This window comes from Hevea brasiliensis, chromosome 12 (genome assembly GCF_030052815.1).
Source record: "Hevea brasiliensis isolate MT/VB/25A 57/8 chromosome 12, ASM3005281v1, whole genome shotgun sequence".
Classification (NCBI taxonomy): Eukaryota; Viridiplantae; Streptophyta; class Magnoliopsida; order Malpighiales; family Euphorbiaceae; genus Hevea; species Hevea brasiliensis.
In genome coordinates this window covers 10224628-10248697 of record NC_079504.1, presented here as the reverse complement: position 1 = coordinate 10248697, position 24070 = coordinate 10224628, and the positions used below count along the sequence as shown (strand labels likewise).

The following is a 24070-nucleotide window of genomic DNA, read 5'->3' as shown; positions in this document are numbered from 1 at the left end:
AATTAAATTTTATATAATTGGTTGAAGTTTGAGGATGGAGATTTAAATATGTGAATATTGAATTGGGTTGAATTAAGAATATATTAGATATTGGAAACTTATGGAATCGAGTAAAATTCTTGAATAAAATATTTATGGGTGATTAGAAAATTACAATTCATTTTGTAATAACTTTATAATAATGTTAAGGACTGCAGGACAAAATTTTAGAATTTTTAGAACATGTTTGAATGAATTTTTACAAAATGTTAATTATAGAGACTAAAACGTAATTTTTAAGGTTTTGAGTATTGCTTGGTTTAGAGGGCCCAGAAGGTGTCATATAATGATGATGAGATATGACTTGAATTTAGAAGTGTTATTTGAACCTTTTTGCAGGTTGGATAGGTCCCAGGTATAGGGAAAACTCTGCCGGATTTCAGGCATATATTAGGCTATCCATTGCCTCTTTAGAATTTTATTCTAACTTAGTACTAATAAATTTATAATTTAATTATTAGGTGATCGAGATCATTTTTTAAAATATTAATTTTAATTGTAATTTCGATATTATTATATGTTCAAGTATGCCCATGCATCACTTATATGTATATATTTACGTAGTTAAACTCAAGGCACGTTTTATGTTGCATTCACAACTGTTAAAGTGCCATAGATGTTGTTGTGGTAATTTGGACGTTGGCGTCGTGTGATGTGGTGTAGACTATGGATAGGGCCGGTAGAGATACGAGAGAGATCTTAGGGGGGACAGTCCTTTGAAGTAGGCTCACGGTTCTTCTTTCTTTGGGACTGGGTTATTAAGTGGAAGTCAGTTCGTTGGATTAAGAGAGGGATCAGCTCCCATATATATATTGATTGATATTACTGGGTTTGTGAGTGCTCCAAATTATCTTTTTACTATTATGATGTGAAATTATTGTTGATGTTGCATTTCACTCTACATGGTGCATTAACTTTAGATAGTTAGAGAAATTATGGTTAAAATTGATATTTTACTCTCTGAGTTGAACGCTCAATATTTTTCATGAGTTATTTTTTATTCCTCGCAGGTTTAACGTCGATTATTTAATTGTTTTACTATCTTTTTCTAAATTTAAAATCTAGAACTCCGCATGTGTTAGTAATAGTGTGGACCTTGTTAGAAATTGTGTTAATTTAAAATTTTGAGATTTATAAATGAAGATTTGTATGGTATTTAAATAGTTTGTAAATGAGGTAACAGGGTTGAGCTAGGCTCCCCTGATTTTAGTTTTCTGAAAATTTCTGGGCTAAGTTGACCCGAAATGAAATTATAACAGTTTGATTTAAATTATCTTATATGCATATTGGGTCTAAATTGTGGGCCTGGTTATGGATTTGAGGAATAGTTAGGCTTACTACGGGCCTCGGAGGCTTTAAAGATATATATAAATTATATTGCATAATTTGTTTAGTAATTAATTCTTTTTTTTCACTGTATGTAAAAGAGTGAGTACTATTTGATTTGTATTAAATAAATTAAATTTAATTACCTTAAGTTAATAATTTATTTTAATTTTTAAGATAATTCGATTAAGTTTGATTTTACATTTTAAAAATTTTAATTATTTTAATTTTGATAATTCGATTAATTTAATTTTGATGATTCTATTCAATTTAATTCGATTTACCTTTTATATATATATATATATATATATATATATATATGATTAACAAGGTAATAAATGCTTATGCAATTACACAAGAGACAAAGAGAGATATGTGGCATTTTTAAAATTAATTTTTTTTTTAAGTTTGATGGCAATTTCAATTTTATTTTTCTCATTTTTTAATAATAAAAAATACAGATAAAAATTTTAATAAAAGACAGTAAAAAAAGTACATTAAGAAAGTTTTTCCTTTAAATTTTTTAAATATTTAAAAAAAAATTAAAATAATGAAAAAACATTACTTAAAAAAAAAACCCCCCTTTTGCTTATAAAAAGCATTTATTTAATTTTCATTGTTTCACAAAGATTTTGTCAAACTTGTATGGTAGAGCCAGCTCATCGATTTTATTTCTCTTCACCTTGTGATGAGCCAGATCCCTTGCTTTGGAATGCGGCTAGGCCTTGATAGAAATGTCAGATAACCTTGTGATTCATGTGGGTTTGCTTTAATATATAGAATGTCAAAAATATAGACAAAGGTTGGCAATCACATGCATGGATTTACAATTATTATAATTATTTTTTTTAATCTATATGTAGTGTTAGTCGTGATTTAATTAATTCTTTATTTTTTTTAATAGAGTTTTAATTAAAACATACAATTTGTATTATTTAAGATTCATAAAATAATTTTTTAAAGAATTATGTACATAATAAATTCTCAAGATTTATAGATTTTATTTTAATGGTTAATTACTTGTATGTCTAAAACAATGTATATTACTTTTAGGTTAAATTACTATTTTGTTTATTTATTTTAATAAAATTAATTATTTAATTTTTATATTTTTTAAAAAATATGTAATTTAATCTATATATTTTACTTATATTAAACTATTTAGTCCCTCTATCAATTAATCAATACTAATCAAATTACTATTTAATCTATTTTAGTAAAACTATTTAGTTAGTTCCTATAATTTAACTCTATTAATTATTTAGTCCTCTAATTATTTTTTTATATATAAACTACCATAATCATAATTATTTAGTCCTCTAATTATTTTTTTATATATAAACTACCATAATCATCTCCTCCTTATTTATCATTTATCTCTCTCTCTCTCTCTCTCTCTCTCTCTCTCTCTCTCTCCATATTTTTTCTCTTCTATACCCACACTCTTCTCCCCTTTATTCTTTGTTTACTTTCATTTGTTAATAAAAATGATATAAGCTATCTACAAAACAAACTTAATTAATTGCCTTAAATTTTTAAATAATAGAGAAAATTTATTTTTTAATTGAAAAAATATAAAAATAATGTCCAAGAAATTGAAAATTAAAAAAAATATAAATTTAAATTTAAATTTTCATATAACAAAAGTTCTATTTGTATATAAGAATATATTTTCCAAAATATATTAATTTTACTAAAATAAAGGAATTAAATAGTAATTTTTTAAAAAATATATAGATTAATTAATTTGTTTCCTTAAAATAAAGCACTAAATAATATTTTGAATCGCATGAATAACAAAAAATTTATTAGAGTGACTAAATAATTTAACAGAAATAAAATATAAAAATTAAATAATATATTTTTCGAAATATAAAGATTAAATAATTAATTTTATTAAAATAAGATAACTAAATACTTATTTTTCATAATTGTGTGTCTAATTTCCGAGTAGGTGGAACTCCAAGCCTATTGCCCACTAATGAGTGCTTTTATTAAGTTTTTTTTTTAATTTAAAAATTCATAAAACTTCGCTGTGAATAAATTATTTATAATAAAAAAATTCAATTAAATTCTTATATAATTATTATGGATTTTTATTTTTTTAAATAAATTTTTAATTAAAAAATAAATTATTTCATTTTAAAATATGAAAATTGATAAAAAAAATAATTAAATTTAATTACCACAAAATTATAATTTCTAAAGAAGAAAAAAAAATTTTGTTAGTGAAAATTTAATTTCATGATCTCTCTTGCATATAAGATATGTATTTAATTATTATTATTATTTATATAACAATATTTGCATTAATTTATATTCGAGTTTAATGCAACAGTTGAGAGTTAATCTTTTATTTTTAATTATTGATTTCAAGTGTGTACATATATATATATATATATATATATATATATATATATATATATATATGTATGTGTTTGTGTTATGCCATTCCCAGGGAAAGAGAAGTATGAAAAAAAAAAAAATTATATTTTTCATTAATCCCTTTATAGTTTAGAGGTTCACAGAATAATTTTCTTAACAAAATTTTGCTAGATAACCAAAACTTTATTCAATAAGATGGAAACTCCTCAATTTGGGAATATTAAATTAAAAGAAGTCTATTAATATTAGAAAACATTTTTTGTTTATATTTATTAAAGATAATTAGACCAACAACAAGATACTTAATTTAATTAGAAAAATTAAATTATAACTTTAAAATTAATGGAAACTAAGTATATTTAAGAATTTAATAATTGTATTAAAAAATCAATTAAAATAAATAAAAAAATTAATATAAATTCACAAATCGGTAAAAATTAATAAATCAACATATAAAACACATTATAATTTTTGATATTTTTGCGTGTTCCTCTTATTCGTGTGCATATCTCTTTTATTTATATATGTTATTTGATAACATAAATATTTACATTACTATTTAGAGATTAAAAGAGTATATCATAAAATATTATACCTATTAATTTTTAAGGTAATGTTAAGTGTTTTAATTATAATAAAAAATATATATATCACTATTTATATATTTAATAATTAATATAATATATATTTTTATCAAATATTTTTACTTTAAATAACTATATAAATATTTAATACTTAATAATTAATAAAATAAATAATAATTATTAAAATAACTAACAGATAAAAAAAAAAAATTAGTATTGCTCAACATGCGCTAAATTTGCAATGGGTTGGCCTCCAATGAATTGTTGAAAGGATTTATACAAACTGAAACGAGAAGAAGACGTCCAAGTCCAAATTTAAATTTTGTTGATTATTATTTTTTTAATATTAAAATAATGTTTTTAAAAAATACACTCAATTGTCTTAATTTGCAAATATGTTGAATATTTTTGCTGCATATTTTTCAAAAAACTTTCTAAATTTTTAACAGGAATGAAAACTGTCAACATTTAAAATTTGACACGCATGGGTGGACATATTTTAATTGCAATGTAGGGTGGTTTTGGGTCGGACCAAAACAGCCATGTTGAAATCAAATCCAGCCCGGCTTGTCTAAAAATAATTAAAAAGTTATATTTTTATTAAGAAATATTTGTTATATTTTAATTATTTAATATGAAGTTCTCCCATCATGTTATTGTAATAAAAATTTAAAAAAAAAAAATCCAAACCCGCCTAATTATCATAATGTGAGCTATGATAGACTTAGGGATTTGTGGGTTCTATGTGCATGAAACAATTGATTGGGCTGTTAGTAACGAGCAGCGGCTTTCAAAATTTTCTGTGGCCTCGGTGATGCATCTTCCCAGAATGCAATCCGAGCATAATCCTCCTCTCAGATTTTTTTATCATTCTTATCGTAACAGAATGCAATCTGGTCATGTGGACAAAAATTTTCGTTTTCAAGAGGAAGCTTTGCGTTAAGTTTATCAATTTGTGGATTACTCTGGCTAGGATGTTGTCTCAGTTTCAACATCTCATCCCTCTGCTGAAGATGATATTGATCGAGTGTATCGAGGCTTATCCACCACTGGTAAATTCACAGTTCATTTTGCTTATGAATCAGTCTGATTATAATAATGTTTGTAAGAAATTAAAGTGTGCTTGGGATTGGGCTAGCCTTCAACGGATCAGAACCTTCCTCTAGCCAGCTCTCCATTAACGACTACCAATGAATGTGGAAAGAGTTAGAAGGCATCTAACTACGGATAGTTGGTGGCTTGGTGCCCTCTCTGTTTTGTTTATGAAGAGGATGCATATATATTGCAGTTGAAGCTTTTGCTAGCTTCGTTTGACCAAATATAATTTGGTTTTGATGCTACCGTGAGTTTTAAGTCAGTTCTATAGCCACATAAACTTGTAAAATAAAAAAAAATAAGGTCAGTAGCCTTTTAATCAGTCACTTTGACACTCGAGTCAAAAAAGAGCAATATTAGAATGAAAGAATAAGAGAATAATCTAGTATTAATTTGGACAATATGCATATGTACTTGATTCTATTTTGTTTATAGTATTTATAAGCTTTTTTAAGGAAAATAAAAATTATCTTAATCTCAGAAATTATATTGACATCCGAAATTATCTCCAAAAAATTCAACTTGATTTGTAATTGATGATACTATTGCTCGGTATAGATTTTACTCTAGTTGTTGAGCGAGCGATAGCATTGTTCTTTATTTGCTTGTCAGGTCCCAGCCTAGACTGAATATGTTTTGTTCGGCTCTATCCAATTTGATTTAGATAGTTGAGCAGCCTCTCACTCGTTTTTTGACTCACTCAATAGGTGTTAATACTTTAACAAGCTTGTTGAATATTTTATTTAAAGTGTTGACACTTTAATTGTCACATTAGTTATTTTGGGCGAGTAATATCACTTCTCTATGCCTTTTGATCAATGATAATTAGCAATATCTCTAATCAAGGTTGTACCCAGAATAATCTTCCTTGGGCTCTCATATTTGGGGTTGGTTGTTGGAGTTTCTGCTTTAAGCACAACAAAGGAATCTTCGATGAAGATTTCAAACAACATCCTAATTCTGTCTCTCCCATTATTTTGTAAGCTCAAGAAATTTTTCACGCTAGAGGTTTTGAGTTGGCTATTCGCAAGCCTTGACAAGGTAAGCAAGTAGGTGAATCTTGAGATGAGTTGGAAATCCCCACCAGCTAGACCCATCAAGGTTAACTCCAATGGTTCTTTCCGGAGATGCTCTGACCTGGCTTGGGAGGGGCACCATTAGATCTTCAGTAAGGGTGTGGCAGGGAGTTTTTCCTATGAACCCTAGAGCTTATTCAATCATATGATGACTGAATTTTGGGGAGCTTACATGGGATTGTCAAAAGTTTGAACAAAGGCTTTGGAAATGTGATTTTAGAAGAGTATAAATGTGTGGTAGACCTATTGTCATGTGAATGCGATGGGCTGGTTAATCTGGATCAATGCATCAAGCGCCTCCTGAATTAAAATTGGATTGTTCACATTGAACTGTCTTCAGAAAAGTAAATATTTTTGAAAGATTATAGAATAGTGCTCTGTTGGAAAATGAGTCTCATGTGATTGTGGGATATAATTGATGTACACTTATTCCTAATAATACCTCAATATTTTTATTGTGTCTGTGCATCTCTAATTAATGAACCTATAATTTATTCAATCAAACATTTATTGATTATAAGAATATTATTCTTTCTGTTCTATTTCAATAACTTTTAGATTTTTATAAAAAAATGCAAATAATTAAGTAAAATATTTTTATAATATCATGGAAACGTATAAAAAAGGTTAAGAAGAGATTAATGCATTGATAGTAATAATATATAAGTGTAAAATTAAAAAAATATATATATATAAATATAATTAATACTTTTTTATTTTTTAAAATAATAAATAAAGTAAGATAAAAAAATTCTATTTAAATTATCTATTAAAATGGGATAGAGAAAACATAAAAATGAAATAAATTATGCTAAAATTTATCTATCAGTGGATATCATATATATATTTAGGGGTAGCCACGGTCCGGTTTTGAACCGGAACCGGTTCGGTCAAAACCAAACCAAAACAGGAATCGGCTTCGAACCAGATCGAAACTATCCTTCTGCGGTTTGGTTCAGGTTCATATTTTTTAAGAATTGTGAACCGGCGGTTCCGAACCGGATTGAACCGACGATTTCAAACCGGTTTAAACCGGCAATTTAAATATAAAAAAATTCAATAAATATGTTACCTCACTCCTAATTCATTTATATATATCATTAATTCTCTACACAATTATTCTCTGCATTTTCTTCAATTCTTAATATTTTTTCAATTTTTCTCAAATTCTCTAAATAATTATTTTGTACACTCATTTTAATTTTCAATATTCTCTCAATTTTCCTACTTTATTATTTTATATACTTACTGAAATTTTCAATACTATCTCAATTACTTTGTTATTACTTTAAATCCTCAATAAAATTTCCAATACCCTCTATTTTAATTTTTTTTCTCTTTTATACTTTTTAATTATCAATTATTATATAATTTAAAAAAAAGGCAAGTAATCGAATTAGAAATTTTTATTCCTCTAAATCTTAAAGGGATATTTAGGCAAAATTAAGTTCATACACTTTTTGCTAATTTCTTTAAAAAAAATTAATTTCATCTCTAGTTTTTTAATCATGTTCAAGTCTTTATTTATTAAATTTTTCTTAAAGATAAATTATTTTCTTTCTTTTTTTTGTTGTTATTTTATTTTGATTGAAAGATTTCTAAGAAAAATTAAAATATTTTTAGAAATATAACTTAAATTTTGAATCAATAAAATTTTTATCTAATTTTTTTGTCTAAGCTACCCTTAAACCATCTCTAAACCACTTCCAAACCGTCCTCTAAACTGTTTTGAACCGTTCTTTTTCGAACCGCTCTTCAAACCGTTTTAAACTAGGGCTCAAATCGGAACCGGTGATTCAGGAACCGTCTTCCAAACCGTCCCCTGGCGGTTTGGTTCAGGTTCATGATTTCATTGAACCTAAACCGGCGGTTCAGGAACCATAATCGGTGGTTCCTGAATCGTGGCCACCCTTATATACATTGTTGTAAAATCACACCTACACAAAATAAATAATACAAAATTTAATGTGGTTTAGTATAAGCCTACTTCACTAACAAATATATTATTAAGGAAAAATAATTACACATACTAATTATTTTTTTACTCTCAAAATCACTCAAACAAAACCCACGAAATTCAATATATCTCTCCACTTCCTCGGCTAACTCTCATGACTCCACCATTAATTAAACACCCATAATCCATAGAATCCAACTTATCCAAGGAGATTAAGTTCCTTTCAAATTTTAGAACATACCTCACTTCATCAAACACTTTTACTCGATAACCATGTAGTTTGATCTTCACTCTTCTAACACCTTCAACTTCCATTTTGTTCCCATTGGCTAGCTTCACTTTTTCTTCTTTCTTTTATTCAATCACATCAAACCACTCATTCTTTGAGTAAATATGGAATGGGTAAGCAGAATTCATTAACCACTCATCTTATAATGTATCTTTTGTCTTTTCCTTATTATCATTCACATTCAAACATTCATTATTAACACCATCATTCATTGCAATTGCAGCAATTTCTTCTTTTTCTTTTCCGTAACTCTTCTTAAATTATTTAAACTTTGAAAGATCTTCCTTCATCTTCATATAATGGTATTGAATTTGACCATTCTCATAAGATCTTCCTTCATCTTCATACAATGGTATTGAATGTGACCCTTCTCATTACAGTAGTAGCATTTTCTATCTTCATGATCTAATCATGGTCTCAAGCTTGATTTACTATTCCTTCTCCAATTGTTTCCACGTAGATTGCTTTTACCATGACTGGAATCAGCAATAAAAGCTCCACCTTCATTACTACCACATATCTTCTTAAACTTCTCATCATCCAAAATAACTGCAGTCACCTCCTTCACCTTCAAAATCTCATTTACAACTGTTAGGGCTGTCACCAAGTTTTTCTAGGTGAGAGAAAGGTTAAAAGCAAGAGGGATTTTATCTTTTTCATCAATCTTCACACCAACACTAGCTAATTGAGTAATTAATTTATTAAAAATATTAAGATGATCCCTCATATTAGTACCTTCATCCATTTTGAGTTGATATAACTCCTTCTTCAAGTACAAATGATTTGTGAGTGATTTTGACATGTACAGGCTCTGATACCAATTTGTTGTACACCGCAGAAACGTGTAAACTGTAAAAAAACAAAGCAGATACACAAAAATACTAATATTTACATGGTTCACCCTCTCAACATAGAGCTACTGTAGACCCTTATTTTGTGATGAGTATGTGCATTGAGGCCGTGGAAAACCCAATGATGAAAAATTGTATGACTGTAAGATATAATTGAAAGCATGAAACTGAATTATTAATTCCGTGGTATGATCTTGAAAATAATAATAATAATAATAATAATAATAATAATAATAATAATAATAATAATAATATGCTTTTTGGAAAATTAATTTAATTTAAATAAAATTTTGTTTTGTTTGAATTTAATACAGGTAGTTCTTAAATGGACCTAATTGAGTTTAATTGGGCTCCATGGGTCTAAGAAAGCCTAGTTAGGAATTTTAAATAAAATCAATTTAATTTATTTTTTGAAAATTAAAATAAGAAAAATATCTTTTTCTCTATCCCTCTCTTCCTATTGGTTGGAACACCTCACCCATATCCCAGTCTCACCCAAATTTCTCGATCTCAGTTGTTTAAGTTATCTGAACCTTATCACACTAGGACTTCAAACCCTACCACACCTCTTCCTCACTCCCTATTGGTGCCTTTCCCTTTTCTTCTCTTCCCATTGGTTGAAACACCTCATCCATATCACAGTCTCACCCAAATTCTGCAATCCTAGTTGTTTAAGTTATCTGAACTTTATCACTCTAGGACTCCAAACCCTATCACACCTCTCTCCCAAAACCCTATAATACCCCACTGATAAAAAATAAAAAAGGAGGAGGGAAAAAAAGGAAAAAAAAAAAGGTGGAGGAGAAGAAAAAAAAATTAAAGAGAGAAATAGCCAAAATTCTTTCAGTTCTTTTATTTTTTCTAGCGATATTTCTTAAATGTTAGTTTTTTTATTTTCTTTTCAAGATCTATGCCATGTAATGTTTAATTATATGTTCCTTATTTTTAATTTATTTTATATGTTCATATAGATCATGCAATCATGTTTAATTTGAGGGGATACACAACTCTGCACATGTTCAGTTTTCTATCTCTCGTATTTTTATTATTTTTCATTATTTTCTAAATCTGTAAAAAATTTGTAAAAATTATATTCATATTCGACATGAAATTCTATTAATTTTAGGCTCAAGAATCACTAAAAAAGCTTTAATATTTTATAAGTTATGACTATTTGAAGTTAGGGTTCTTGTAAAATCCGATTTGCAGGATATCCGACTTGTGGAGCCTATATCTCCCTTGTTTCTTAATATTTTTGTGTAAATCTAGTGTCTAAAATTAATTTCAGAATCTTATGTATCTTTTCCATTTGGTTTTGCATTCATATCTGTTGTGGTTAATGAGTTATGAATTTTACAAAAAAGTAGTACGATTCTATCACTTAGAAAAGTTACGATTTATGTAGACCATTCGACTAGAGTTTTATTTGATTTATAAATTTTATAATCTTGCATGATATGTAAGCTGTCTTCTGTAATTTTGTTTATGATTTTTAGGCATGTCTAACTATTTTAAAAAAATCGAATTTTTTGCTACCGTTAATCTCTCAGAATTTGAAAATTGTATCTTTATGTATGTTCTTGTATTTTCTTGAGTTTTTAATTGATATTTGATCTATTTTTCTGTATTTTTTTAATTTAAGAAGTGTTATGAAGTGTTTGGATTATGTTAGAAGACTTAGACCATTAAGTAGTTATAACTAATTAGTAATCTTAACCCTTCAGAAGATTAGAGTTAGAATCCAATGTAAATTGTTATTAATATTTTCTTTATTTCTTTTATTTTCTTTAGTTTCTTTATTTTTTATTACAAACAAAATTGGTAAGTAGCCCTAAGGTAAGTACCAAAGAGGGTATTTGCGTGGAGCTTATGTGGAGCTAAATGGGAGTAAGCCAAGGATATCATTGCCATATTAGAAGAGAAGACCCTTTTTTAAGGGTAGCTTGCTCCAATGGCAACTACATTTACTAACAGGTAAGTAGCTCTAAACTCCTTGAATAACCATTGGCATAAAATTAAAATTAAAATTATAGTAATAATAGAATTTTATTTGGTAAATTAAAATTAACTTTGTTTTTAATTTAACTGACTTTTGCATATAATTAATTTAAATAAATACTTTATAAATTAAAATTAATCTTGTTTGTAAATTAAACTAACATTGGCATGTAAAATAAATTTAATTTAATACTTGGTAATTGTAAAATAAATTTGCATGTTAGAAATCTTTATTAGGTTGTGATTGTTTGGGCCTTATGTGATATTAGAATAAATTACACATATACATAATTAAATTAGTTCAATTATCCTTATGGTAACTTGGTGAAAATTAATTAAATTTAGGTTAAATAGAAACGTATGATTATTTGAAATTGAATTTGTTTGTAAATTAAATTCTCAATAATAAATTAATTTTAGTCATCTGGTAAATATCATTTAAATAATTAGCAACCTCATAGATAAAAATTACTTGTGCATAAAAATTATGTGTAAACAACAACCCTTTTGTGAATTACTTGCATGTGTAGGATTAGAATTACATTTTTTAGGATAAAGTTTAATAAAAAAATAATAAACAAGACTTCTAGAAACATTAGTAGAGGACTGGCACTCGAATCAACGAGGTTAGATGTAACACCCCTGATTTTTTATATATTATTATTGGGCTTCGTGTAGGTATCCTCAATTCGCGGAAATTCGACAGTTGTCCGGATCTGTGAATTTCTGGCCAGACAGACCAGCTACCGGAAAAGTCTCCGAATTGGATCGAGGTTTTGGCTACCCCACCATTGTCAGGCATCCCGAGCGCGTTCCCGAAGTCGGAATCGGCAAAGGTAAACCCGAACCTTTCTTTTTCGTAATTTTCTAGTGCTTAAATAGGATTGAAAATCCATAAAATATTCGTGGTAGCTTAGAAAATTACGATTCTTTTTGCAATAGCTTAGTAATATTTCTAAGGACCATGCAAGTAGTTTTATAATTTTTAGAGCTTATTTGAGCAGTTTTTGCAAAAATGATCAATAATAAGGACTAAATTGAAATTTTGCGTATTGTGATGGGTGATTGATTTGATGGGCCCAGGAGGGGCTGTGTGATATGATTGAACTGTTGATATATGGATTGTGAATATAGAAGTGCGTTTTTAGCCCTTTTGCAGGTTGGGTAGGTCCTAGGTATAGGGGAGACTCACGATTTTCTACGACTTAGGACGTACTTGATCTTTTTCTTTGTTTGTATTGAGTCAAATTTATTAAATAGATGTAATGTAATTGTCAGGTGAGCCGGGACAGCCTTCTTCCTCCGCCCAGCCGCCACAGTAATTTGTCGTCAAGTTTGTGAGTAAAATATTAATTTTAATTGTAATTTCGATATTATTATATGTTCAGCATGCCCATGCATCACTTATATGCATATATTTATGTAGTTAAACTCTAGGCACGAATTATGTTGCATTCATAATCATAATGTGCCATGAATGTTGTTGTGGTAATTTGGAGCAGCGTCATTGCGTTGCCGTGCCTGTGATGTGGTGTGGACTATGGATAGGACGGGCGACACGCTTGAGTAATTCATTGGGACCCGATCCTTCGAGGGGTAGTCACGGCTTGAGTAATTCATTGACCCTCGATTTGGTTATTAAGTGGAAGTCCGAGCTTGAGTAATTCCGGCACCAAGTTGGATTTAAGAGAGTCAGATAGGATCAGCTCCCATATGTTATGATTGATACTACAGGGTGTGTGAGTGCTCCAAATTTCCTTTTTGATGTTATGATGTGAAAATGATGTGGATGTTGCATTTCACTCTACAGGGTGCATTAGTTTTAGATAGTTATAGAGATTATGGTTAAAATTGATATTTTACTCTCTGAGTCGAACGCTCACTCCTGTTCAAAAACTTTTACAGGCCGCAGGAGGATATTTTATTCTGGGTTAACCTGCTTTTATACTTCGCAGGTTGTTTATCGATATTTGTGTAATTTTATTTACTCCTAGAATTTCCGCATGTGTTAGCAGTAATTATTTGAATTTGGTCTGTAATATTATTATCATGTTGGACCTGTAAACTTAATATTTTAAGTCTGTATGATGGATTGGATGAGGGAGCTGAGCTCCCATTTATTATTATGTTGATGAGTATGTGGAGGGTGAGCTGAGCTCCCCAATGGATTGTTTATTGTGTTTACAGGTCGGGTGAGTCAAAAACTCCCCGTTGGTAAGTCCATTTTATGGCCGGACTCTGTCCGTTTGTTTTCTTGAAATTGGGCCCAAATGGGCCTCAGCATTGGGTAAATGAACAGTTAGGCTTACTACGGGCCTCGGGGGCTTTAGGCTGGCCCAGGTCCTAGTGCCGGTCCGGCCCATAGGTTGGGTCGTGACATTAGACTAGGCGTAAGGGGTGCCTAACACCTTCCCCTTACGTACGCACTATCCCGAACCTAGATATTGGGCTATGGTAATGACAGTTGTGGAAACTCTGCAAGGAGTAAGTTGCCATCCATAACCCTCGGAAGAAACACTGAATATGTCACGGTTATTACCCGGGTGGCGACTCTTGTCTATCTATGTCTTCGTGACATAAATCCTTAGTACCGTGGTAGTGTTATGAGAATACGGTACTTACCAGTGGTTTGATTCTATTAGGATTGTATGAAGTGCATGTCTAGGAAATGCTTTCTAAGGAGGTGGTACTTAAGTGAGACCATTGTGACTCCACCATCTTTCCTGGGCATTACCTGGTGCATTTTATATAATTCTAATGGATGATATTTTACATCACGCCTCCCCTCTTACAGCTACATCCATGGGTATGCTATCTTTCACTATTAACAATAATAAATCATCATTATAAGCTCAAAGCTGTATTACTCATAAACCTAACTACACCAAAAAGAACTCATACTACATAATTGCTTATAGCAAATATATTAGTTAGTCATTATTAATCTTTTATAGACATAATTCAATATATCTACTATTACAATACTACACCATAAAGGATGCCTTCAACTATATAGGCAAGAGTCCTCTTACTAACGGATAAGAATCCCTTTCTCTTGAATTTTATGTCCTTACTCCACCTTAGGCCGAAGCCTCTCTCTACTGCAATGGGTAAGTGTCCCTCATCAATGGGCAGAGTCAAATCCTCAGTAACTAGCAAAGTCACTCTCTACAATAGGCTACAACCTCACTTCATGAGCTGAAAGCTAAATAACCTTTTCCGCAATTTTCTTATTTATAATGTTAATTCCCCTAATCCTAATTTGATTAAGAGTCCTACCCAATTTAAGAATAACACTAAAATAAGAGTTTTATTCTATAGAGAAAATATTTCTTGATTATATTAAAGAATATTCTCTCACTTAAATTAGGAAAAATATCTCTCTAAATCTCACTAGGATTTGGAATCATAATTCTAACACACACACACACATATATATATATATATAAAATGCTTTTAAAATTAAATTTATTTAAATAATTTAAATTATATTATTATTTTTTATAGAATAGACACAATATTTTAAAGTAATGCTTTGATAATTATTTGAATAAATGAAAGATATTGTAATTTTGGCAAAGTAAGTCCGGATAAATTTTGACAACCGTCCTTGAACTTATCTAGTATAACATTATAGTCCCTCAACTTAAAAATATAATATAAAATCCCTTAAACTTTCAAATTTTATACAGTAAAATCCCTCTAACTTCTAATTGTCGGTTTTTCAGTTAGACGCTGACCTGAACAGTTATAGCGTGGAGATTAGTCAATATTTCTCTTTTCTCTCTCAAGTTATGTATAAATTGAATCATTTTTCTCATTGTAAATAGAATAATTTTTCAAGTACAGAGAGAATAATTTTACAATTTAAATAAGAGATGAGAGAGAAATATTAACTAAGAGTCATGCAGAAGCTGTTCACATCGATTTTTAGTTGACAAATCAGTAATTAAAAGTTAGAGAAATTTTACTGTGTAAAATTTAAAAATTTAAGAGATTTTATATTACGTTTTAAAGTTTAAGAATTATAATATTATAATTATATAAATTCAGAAATAGTTATTAAAATTTACCCCAGTAACCCTTTATTTCATCAAAATAGCTACCTCCCTTTCCTCCCCAATGCTTTTCACTGTTACTAAGCGCGCGAAAGGAAATTGTTGCTTTAACGGTCTTACCGAATTGAAGGAAGAGAAATGCGCTCTCACTCACTCACTCACTCACTGAGCAAAAATAATCTCAATGGCACTTTCTGTCTCGCAAAACTCAAAATTCTACTTTGCCAATCCTTTTCTTCTCTTCCAATTATCCCCAATTCTCTCAAACTCACGCCTCTCTCTGAGCCCCTCTATAAACACCATTACAATCCACGTCCACCAATCTCCTTTTTTTTTACCCTCTGTGTTGGCGCAATCTCATAAATATGAAGCCAAGATCTGGGCGTATCCTAAGCATTTATGGCAGAAGATTGTTATCTATGAGATCAGACATGATCGATCCTATTAGGATTCGTCAACGTGAAGTGGTGTCGTTGTTCCATTACTTGACAGGTAAGTGTTTGTTGGTTTGCCTGTTTATTCACACTTTCTGTTTGATTATTTTTCTCAAGTAAGTGTTGATGTCATCTTTGGATTAGTGGGTCTTAGGTTTTTTTTTATTTATTTTATTGATTATTTTATCTTTTTTACTTTTATCTTTGGATTAGTGAATCTTAGTTTTATTTTCTTTAAAATTGATTATTTTATTTTACTTACATATAATGTTGATGACTGAGTGAATATAATATACATGTGATGGACATTTCGTGGTTTGCTGGTTCATGAAGCACCTATCAGTACCGTGCCGTGATAAATATTTGTAACTTAGAGAACTGGCAGTTTGTCTTTAGTGGAAGGATTAGGCCGTTAAAGGAGGATGAATGACTGGTATTATAATGTTTAAAGAAGACAAGAGTACAGAAATATGTAAAGTGCAACTCATGAATCACCAATGTTCTTTGATTAAATATAAATGCTCCCTCAGGTTTGACCGGCTATTAATTTTTTTTTTGATCTTAACGTCTTTTGTTGCTGATGCTGATGCTGATGCTATCACCAAGTAAACGTTTAACTCTGCCTTCGTCACAAATCAGGATTTATTCAGTGGAGAGAGAGAGAGAGAGAGAGAAGAGTCAACGCAAAACCAAGATCAGAAATGGAGAAAAGAAATGGAGAAAGCCCAGACAGATCAATTCCAACCCCACATTAAAACTTGCTACTTTTCTCTTCTCTGCTCATCATTCAATTGATCCTCCACATGAGAACTTCTTTTTTATTTTCCACCAGTTTCATATTCTATGCTCTTGTCTCTGGTTCTTTGTTCTCTGAATTCATCTCTCCAAATTTCACTGCTTCATACCATCGGTTCATTGATAACAAAGGGGCTTTCCTCTTCTCTCGTAATGGAACATTTAAAGTTGCTGTCTTCAATCCTGGAGGAAAGACCAACTTTTACTTGTGTGTTATCCATGTGGCATCAGGTACTATCATATGGTCTGCTAATCGGGATGCTCCTATCTCAAGTTCATGTAAAATGGAACTTACAGTCCAAGGAATTAGCATTGCTGGACAAGATGCCAATCTCAAATGGGCAACTCCACCATTGAGATCTTCAGTTCATGCATTACTACTAACTGAGATGGGTAATCTTGTTTTACTTGACCGATTTAATGGTTCTCTTTGGGAGAGCTTCCACTATCCAACAGATACAATAGTCATTGGACAACACTTGCCTGAGGGAGCAATCCTGTCCAGTGCGGTATCTGATGATGACTTATCAACTGGTGATTACCAGCTTGCTATCACTGATTCAGACGCAATATTACAGTGGCAAGGGCAGGCATACTGGAAATTGTCAATGGATATCAGAGCTTATAAAAACTCTAATTATATTGTGGAATATATGGCAATAAATAGAACTGGTCTCTTTCTGTTTGGTCATAGTGGATCTGCTGTTGTAATTCAGATAAGTTTGTCACCATCTGATTTCCGAACTGCCCAGTTGGGTGCTTCTGGTCGCTTTATGATCAGACGCTTTTCTGGTAGTGATAGGGAACAGGAATTTCTGGGGCCAATTAATGATTGTCAAATTCCACTCATCTGTGGAAAAATTGGATTGTGTATGGATAATAAGTCCAACAGAACAACTTGTTCGTGTCCACAAGGTTTCCATCGAGTTTCACAAAATTCTAGTGGTTGCATGCCAAATGGTCGTTCTTTGCCGCGTGCTTGTGATTCAACCAGTCAGTTGAATCCCTCTGCTCTTTCATATTCAAGGCTTGGTTATGATATGGATTACTTTTCTATTGATTTCTCTGAGCCTGTAAGATATGGGGTAAATTTGTCAGTTTGTCAAGAGTTTTGCACATCAGACTGTTCTTGCTTGGGAATTTTTTATGCAAATTCATCAGGATCTTGCTATGCACTTGAAAATGACTTGGGTTCCATCATATCAAGCGCTGCAGATGATGATGATGATCTGTGGGGCTACATTAAAGTTATAGTTGGAGCAGCTTCAGATATCAATAACACCTATAGTGATCAAACTCAACAATTCCCTGTAATTGCTCTGGTATTGTTACCTTTCACTGGACTCCTCCTAATGGTTGCTCTTGGTTTCCTCTGGTGGAGAAGATGGAAAGCTTCAAATAGAGAGATAAAACTAGGTCATGCAAGCTCACTTTCTTCTGGTGATCTGGATGCCTTCCACATCCCAGGCTTACCCCAACGGTTTGACTATGAAGGGATTGAGGTGGCTACTGATAATTTTAAAACACAGATTGGCTCAGGCGGGTTTGGTGCTGTATACAAGGGCACAATGCCTGATAAATCAGTTGTGGCAGTAAAGAAGATAACCAATTTAGGAGTACAAGGGAAAAAAGATTTTTGCACTGAAATAGCAGTCATTGGAAGCATACACCATGTCAATCTGGTGAAATTAAGAGGATTTTGTGCCCAAGGTAGACATCGCCTTTTAGTTTATGAGTATATGAATCGTGGCTCACTGGACAAGGCCCTTTTTGATAGTGGACTTGTCTTGGAATGGCAAGAGAGGTTTGAGATAGCACTTGGAACTGCTCGTGGGCTAGCATACTTGCACACTGGGTGTGAGCAAAAAATTATCCATTGTGACGTCAAACCTGAGAACATTCTTTTGCATGATCAGTTTCAGGCCAAGATATCCGATTTTGGCCTCTCAAAGCTTCTAAGCCCTGAGCAGTCCTGTTTATTCACAACAATGAGGGGCACTCGTGGCTATCTTGCACCTGAATGGCTTACTAACTCAGCAATCTCAGAAAAAACAGATATTTATAGTTTTGGAATGGTGCTACTTGAAATTGTGAGTGGAAGGAAAAATTGCTCGACCCGATCACAATGCCATAGCGTGGACAACCGCAACAGTGGTGGTGGCCACTCAACGTCATCATCAAGGTCAGGAGTTGTGTATTTCCCATTATTGGCATTGGAGATGCATGAGCAAGGGAGGTACATGGAGCTTGCTGACCCAAGACTAGAGGGTAGGGTCTCAAGCGAAGAGGTGGAAAAATTAGTGCGTATAGCTCTATGTTGTGTTCATGAGGAACCATCATTGAGGCCTAATATGGTTAGTATTGTAGGAATGTTGGAAGGCTGTATCCCTTTAGGTCAGCCAAAAGTGGGATCTCTAAATTTCTTGCGGTTTTATGGGCGTAGATTTGCTGAGGCATCCATGATAGAGCAGGAGAATGGGCAAAGTGACTTCACTTTGTTTCCGCAAGCAAATGATTCTACAACAAGCACTACAAGCGACTCCCGTATTTGTTTGTCCTATATCTCCTCGCAGCAGATCTCGGGACCACGATAGAGTGATATGTTTGAATGTTATTTTTAGTATTTTGAATGATATGCAAACCGCAAATATTTGCGATTTTGAATATCAATTATTCATGGCACTATTTGTAGATTGGAATCAACTTTTGCACATTTGATGAGAAGTTCCAAGATGAGCTGATCAACAAGTAAATGGTTAGACTTGGTGTGTGCACCATATTAGATGTTACGGATTTTGTATTATTCTTCTAAATTGCACATGTGCTATTGTTGCTACGTCTTCTAGCAAGAGGTTGATGCTCTGTATATGTGAGCTACCTTCATGATACTTACTTTAAAGCTTTCATTTTTATGATATGATTATGTGCAGGCTTTTTTTGTGATTCTTTTGAATAATTTTTCATTTTCTGTAATCTCTTGCTCACAGTTCATGTGCTACAGTGGAAAATTTTTGTGATGTTCAGGAACTTATTTCTTTTTCATAGCACAGTTCTTCACTGTTTTGATGGATCATTTTGAGATTTTCATTATCCAAAGAGGCTTAATGTTCTTCTCATTTTTTTATGCAACTTAAAAATTCCATTTTTTTTCATCTGTTAAAGAACAGGTCATTGTTCATTACATTTGTTCCTCTATAATTAACTGTCTAGCAGCATAGTTTCTTGAAATTGTGCCTGGGTGAACACAAACCACAAAGCTGATGTCATGATTCAGTTTCAAACAGACTTGCCAATTTACAGTTAACTGCAAAATGCAGAAAACAGTTTCTCTCCACCCCAATGGAAAAAAAAAAAAGAAAAAAAAAAAAACCTTATTCAAATGTTTTCTTAATTATGAGTTAAGTGGAGACGCATAGCTACAGTTAATTTAGTATTGAAATTTGATATATAATATCCTTAAATATCATATATAATCTAAATAAAACGTTTGCCTTTTGCAAATTATTTTGACAATCCAATATAGCTTTTATAAAAATTTCTTAAAATTACAACTTCACTTCTTATGAAATATACATTTGAGTATTAAATTATTAATTCAATAAACCATTTATATATTAGTAATTATTGTTTTATAAAAAATATTTTTCACATTTTCTATCATATTCTGGAAAATGAATCAATGAAAAATATTTTTTTAATCAAAAGAAAATTTAAGTCATTTTTGAGGAAAATAACATTCTCTTTTTAGAAAAGAAATAATTTTATTAAAATATAAAAAATATTTATATATGCATGAAATAAATATATACCATTAATTTAACTTTGCAATCAAATAATAAAAAATATTTTCATGGAAAATATTCTTTTAAAAAATATGAAAAATATTTTTTATATACAAATTATTTTATGTGAAACAAATAAAGTTTTAATCTTATTTAGTATTTTTAAATCCTAACAGCACTATTTATAGTTAAAAATTTTGAAAATATTATAAAATTTAAATTAAACTTAATCGAACGGTACAAACAAATTTAAACATTTTGCCAAAAATTAATATTCATATCTTGAGTTGGGGAAAGCCTGTTCCTCCAAAAAAGAACTGGGTTTGATCCAGCCCAAGATAATATATCTACTGGTCCAGGCCCAGCCCACTCTAAAGGCGAGAACAAGATGGGTGGACTATGTATGCCCAAATGAAATAGGCTCAGGCTTCTTTTTTTATGCCATCTGGTTGGTCTCTATGGAAATTAGTTTTAATTTTTTAAAGAGTTTTGTGTGATAATTTTTACAAAAAGGAAAGCAAGAAAATCTCTACAAAATTGAGAAAGGGTCAAAGGAATAATCTTCCAAAAGAAGAAACCAGTGAATATGGGAGGACAAAAACGGGGAATCAGCACAGATGTTTTAAGGAAGAGTCTTATGAGTATGGGTGTGTGAATGCCTTTGCTTTAGCAAGCACACACAATGCTCTAACATTTTCTTATAAAGCCACTGCACTTACCTCATCTATCAGCATTCCCAGCAGTAGCATCAGCAGCAGAAGCTGAATAAGCAGAAATTTACTTGCATTCTAAGGTCCCATTAGAAGCTAACACCTAGTCTATGTCTATCAGACTTTGCTCCTCACTTTCTTTTTTGCACTTTATAGCAACAGCAGCGATATTTAGGTTTTGGTACATTTTACTTCATTTCCTGAATCCAACCCAGCTCAAGGACTCAGAACTATTAACTTCAATTCCTTTCCTTTCCTTGCTATTTCATGATACTTCTCTATCATTCTCCTTTTAGGCACATTCCATTTACTTCCATAGCATTCTTCACCAACTGAAGTCTACCCAGTTAGGTAGCAACTGATAGCAGCAGTCCACACATAAACTTTACAACCAGTTAAAGGAAATTTTCTCATTGTTTCACAGTAAAATTTGACATGTCATGGAAAAACAAAAACAATGTATAGTACAAGAAAATTTAGTTAGGTGTAAAGTCGATTCCTAACAAGGGCAGGGAAGGATTAATGGGTCCAAGAGGTTCAAGATTTGTGGACAATTTTCCCTTTCCTACAGAGATTTTGATATAAGATGCTATATATACTATATATCTTCAATAATTCAGCAGCACATGTACCACCCATTTCTTTTTTTATTCAATGAGCCGTTGAAAAAACTTGTCTCTATACGATTCAATTCAATCTTTTCAACTTATGAATCTTGGGCACCTACCATTATCACTTAAGACATTTTAGCTAACTGGTAGTCAGTCCAGTCGTGTTACTTACCCTTTCCTTTAACATATTTGCAGAATTCACTATTTGTAGGTTCATTACTCTCAATAAAGATTGTGTAATGTGTCCTAATCACCATGAAATCTACTTTTGGGCTATAAATTGTCACCCAACCTTCACCTGGAAAATATTTGTTACAATCCATTCTAAGAAAAACTTGCGTTCCACTATGAGATTTCAATATGGGTTATATATACACTTGGGCTCTCTCATCTTAAAAGCTAGCTTTTGAAGTGTAGTTCTTCTAAGTTCACACTAATAGTATCATACTTTCAATGTGAATGATAAGTTTTTCTTGCAATAAATCATAACAATATTATGTAATATTTTACATACTGATAGTACAACATTAAGTTAACCAATGACCAAACTCATAGCTAATGGCTTAATGTTTAGAGGTACAAATTTGTTGCTTGACAAGAATAGCATAAAAGGGTTCTTTTCATCTTTGTCTGTTTCTTTTTTTTTTTTTGTTTCTCTTTTATTCGCAGTTCAAATTATAGGTATTAGACTCTAATATTATGTTAAAAATTCAAGCCCAACATTAAAAATCAAATGTAAAATTAGAGAGTTTATAAACAGACGACGTGAAATGAGAGGCTAAAAAGAGTTTTTGTTATAATAGATAATATTCAAATCAATGCCTCCTCAATGGATAGTTCGTTGAGTGGCTAATTGAACTCCCTATTTGGAGACGCAAAACTCTTCTTTGAAGTGCTTAAAAATCTCATAATTCACTAGTATTATTCAGCAAGAAAAAAGCAATTAGGTCCATTTTCTTGGCCAAGACAATTCATGATCAAGTTTCCTGAATTACTCTTCATTTTTATCACGTCGAGACTCTAAGTTATGTTTCTAATTCCATACCAAACTTCGTTTTCTTGGTCAAGCTTTCATCCGCTCACAGAATTCTCTCTTTCTTTGTCTTTCTTTCTTGATGCAACAGTAAGGTTTGACTATGAGTTCTGAATTGTAGTTGTAGAAACAGCTTCTATGAAAAGCAGGGGATGACCCTGTAAAATAGTCAACCTTTTTCCTTTGAAGTGGTTAAAAATCTCATAATTCACTGATATCATTCAGCAAGAAAAAAGCAGTTAGGTCCACTTTCTTGGCAAAGACAATTCATGATCAAGTTTCCTGAATTACTCTTCATTTTAATCACGTCGAGACTGTAAGTTATTTTTCTTATTCCATATCAAACTTCGTTTTCTTGATCAAGCTTTCATCCGCTCACAGAATTCTCTCTTTCTTTTTCTTTCTTTCTTGATGCAACAGTAAGGTTTGACTATGAGTTCTGAATTGTAGTTGTAGAAACAGCTTCTTTGAAAAGCAGGGGATGAACCTGTAAAATATTCAACCTTTTCTGTGAAATTGCAAAAGTCCTTGTCTATGCTTCTTATCTTTCTTTGCAAACCTTTTCACTGGCAGGGAAGAAATAAATAAACTGTGGTTTTCACTAAAATATGGTTGCTTCTTGCACTCGTCTAGCATATGACAAGAGCCAGGACTGTTTACTGCTGACTTTTTTTTTTAATCAGAATTACTGCCGACTTGATTGTGAAGGAATGTTACAGATTTTTCTTTTTTCTTTTTTTGATACTGTGGAGAGAAGGTATATTTTTATAATAGTATCAATAAATTTTTCAAATATTATATTTTAAATAAATATAATTTAAATATTTTATAAAATTATTAAAATATTAAAATATAAATTATTAATAAAATTTTTTTATTTAAATTATTAAATAAAATATATAAAGTTAATTGAATTCGATTCTTATTCAAGTAATAATAATTAGATTTTATTAACAAATATTGAGTGTAGTGGTAAGCTTTATTATATTCTCAAAGAAAAAACTCATGTTCGATTTAAAAAAAAAAAAAAGCGTTGTTGAGAGGACA

The 24070-nt window shown here is 30.9% G+C and overlaps 1 protein-coding gene and 1 long non-coding RNA gene across 2 annotated transcripts; both read left to right on the top strand.

Annotated features, from left to right (window-relative positions):
• Positions 1 to 15728: 15728 nt before the first annotated feature.
• On the top strand, positions 15729 to 19904 carry LOC110657204 (G-type lectin S-receptor-like serine/threonine-protein kinase At5g35370). Its single transcript, XM_021814319.2, has 2 exons — positions 15729 to 16150; positions 16732 to 19904. Exon 2 carries the CDS (start codon positions 16896 to 16898, stop codon positions 19479 to 19481), a length of 2586 nt encoding a protein of 861 aa, XP_021670011.2. The 5' UTR covers positions 15729 to 16150; positions 16732 to 16895; the 3' UTR covers positions 19482 to 19904.
• A 2928-nt stretch (positions 19905 to 22832) lies between these two features.
• LOC131171065 (uncharacterized) lies at positions 22833 to 23539 on the top strand. Its single transcript, XR_009141813.1, has 2 exons — positions 22833 to 23339; positions 23444 to 23539. It is a non-coding gene; the product is annotated as an uncharacterized LOC131171065 (long non-coding RNA).
• Positions 23540 to 24070: the final 531 nt, after the last annotated feature.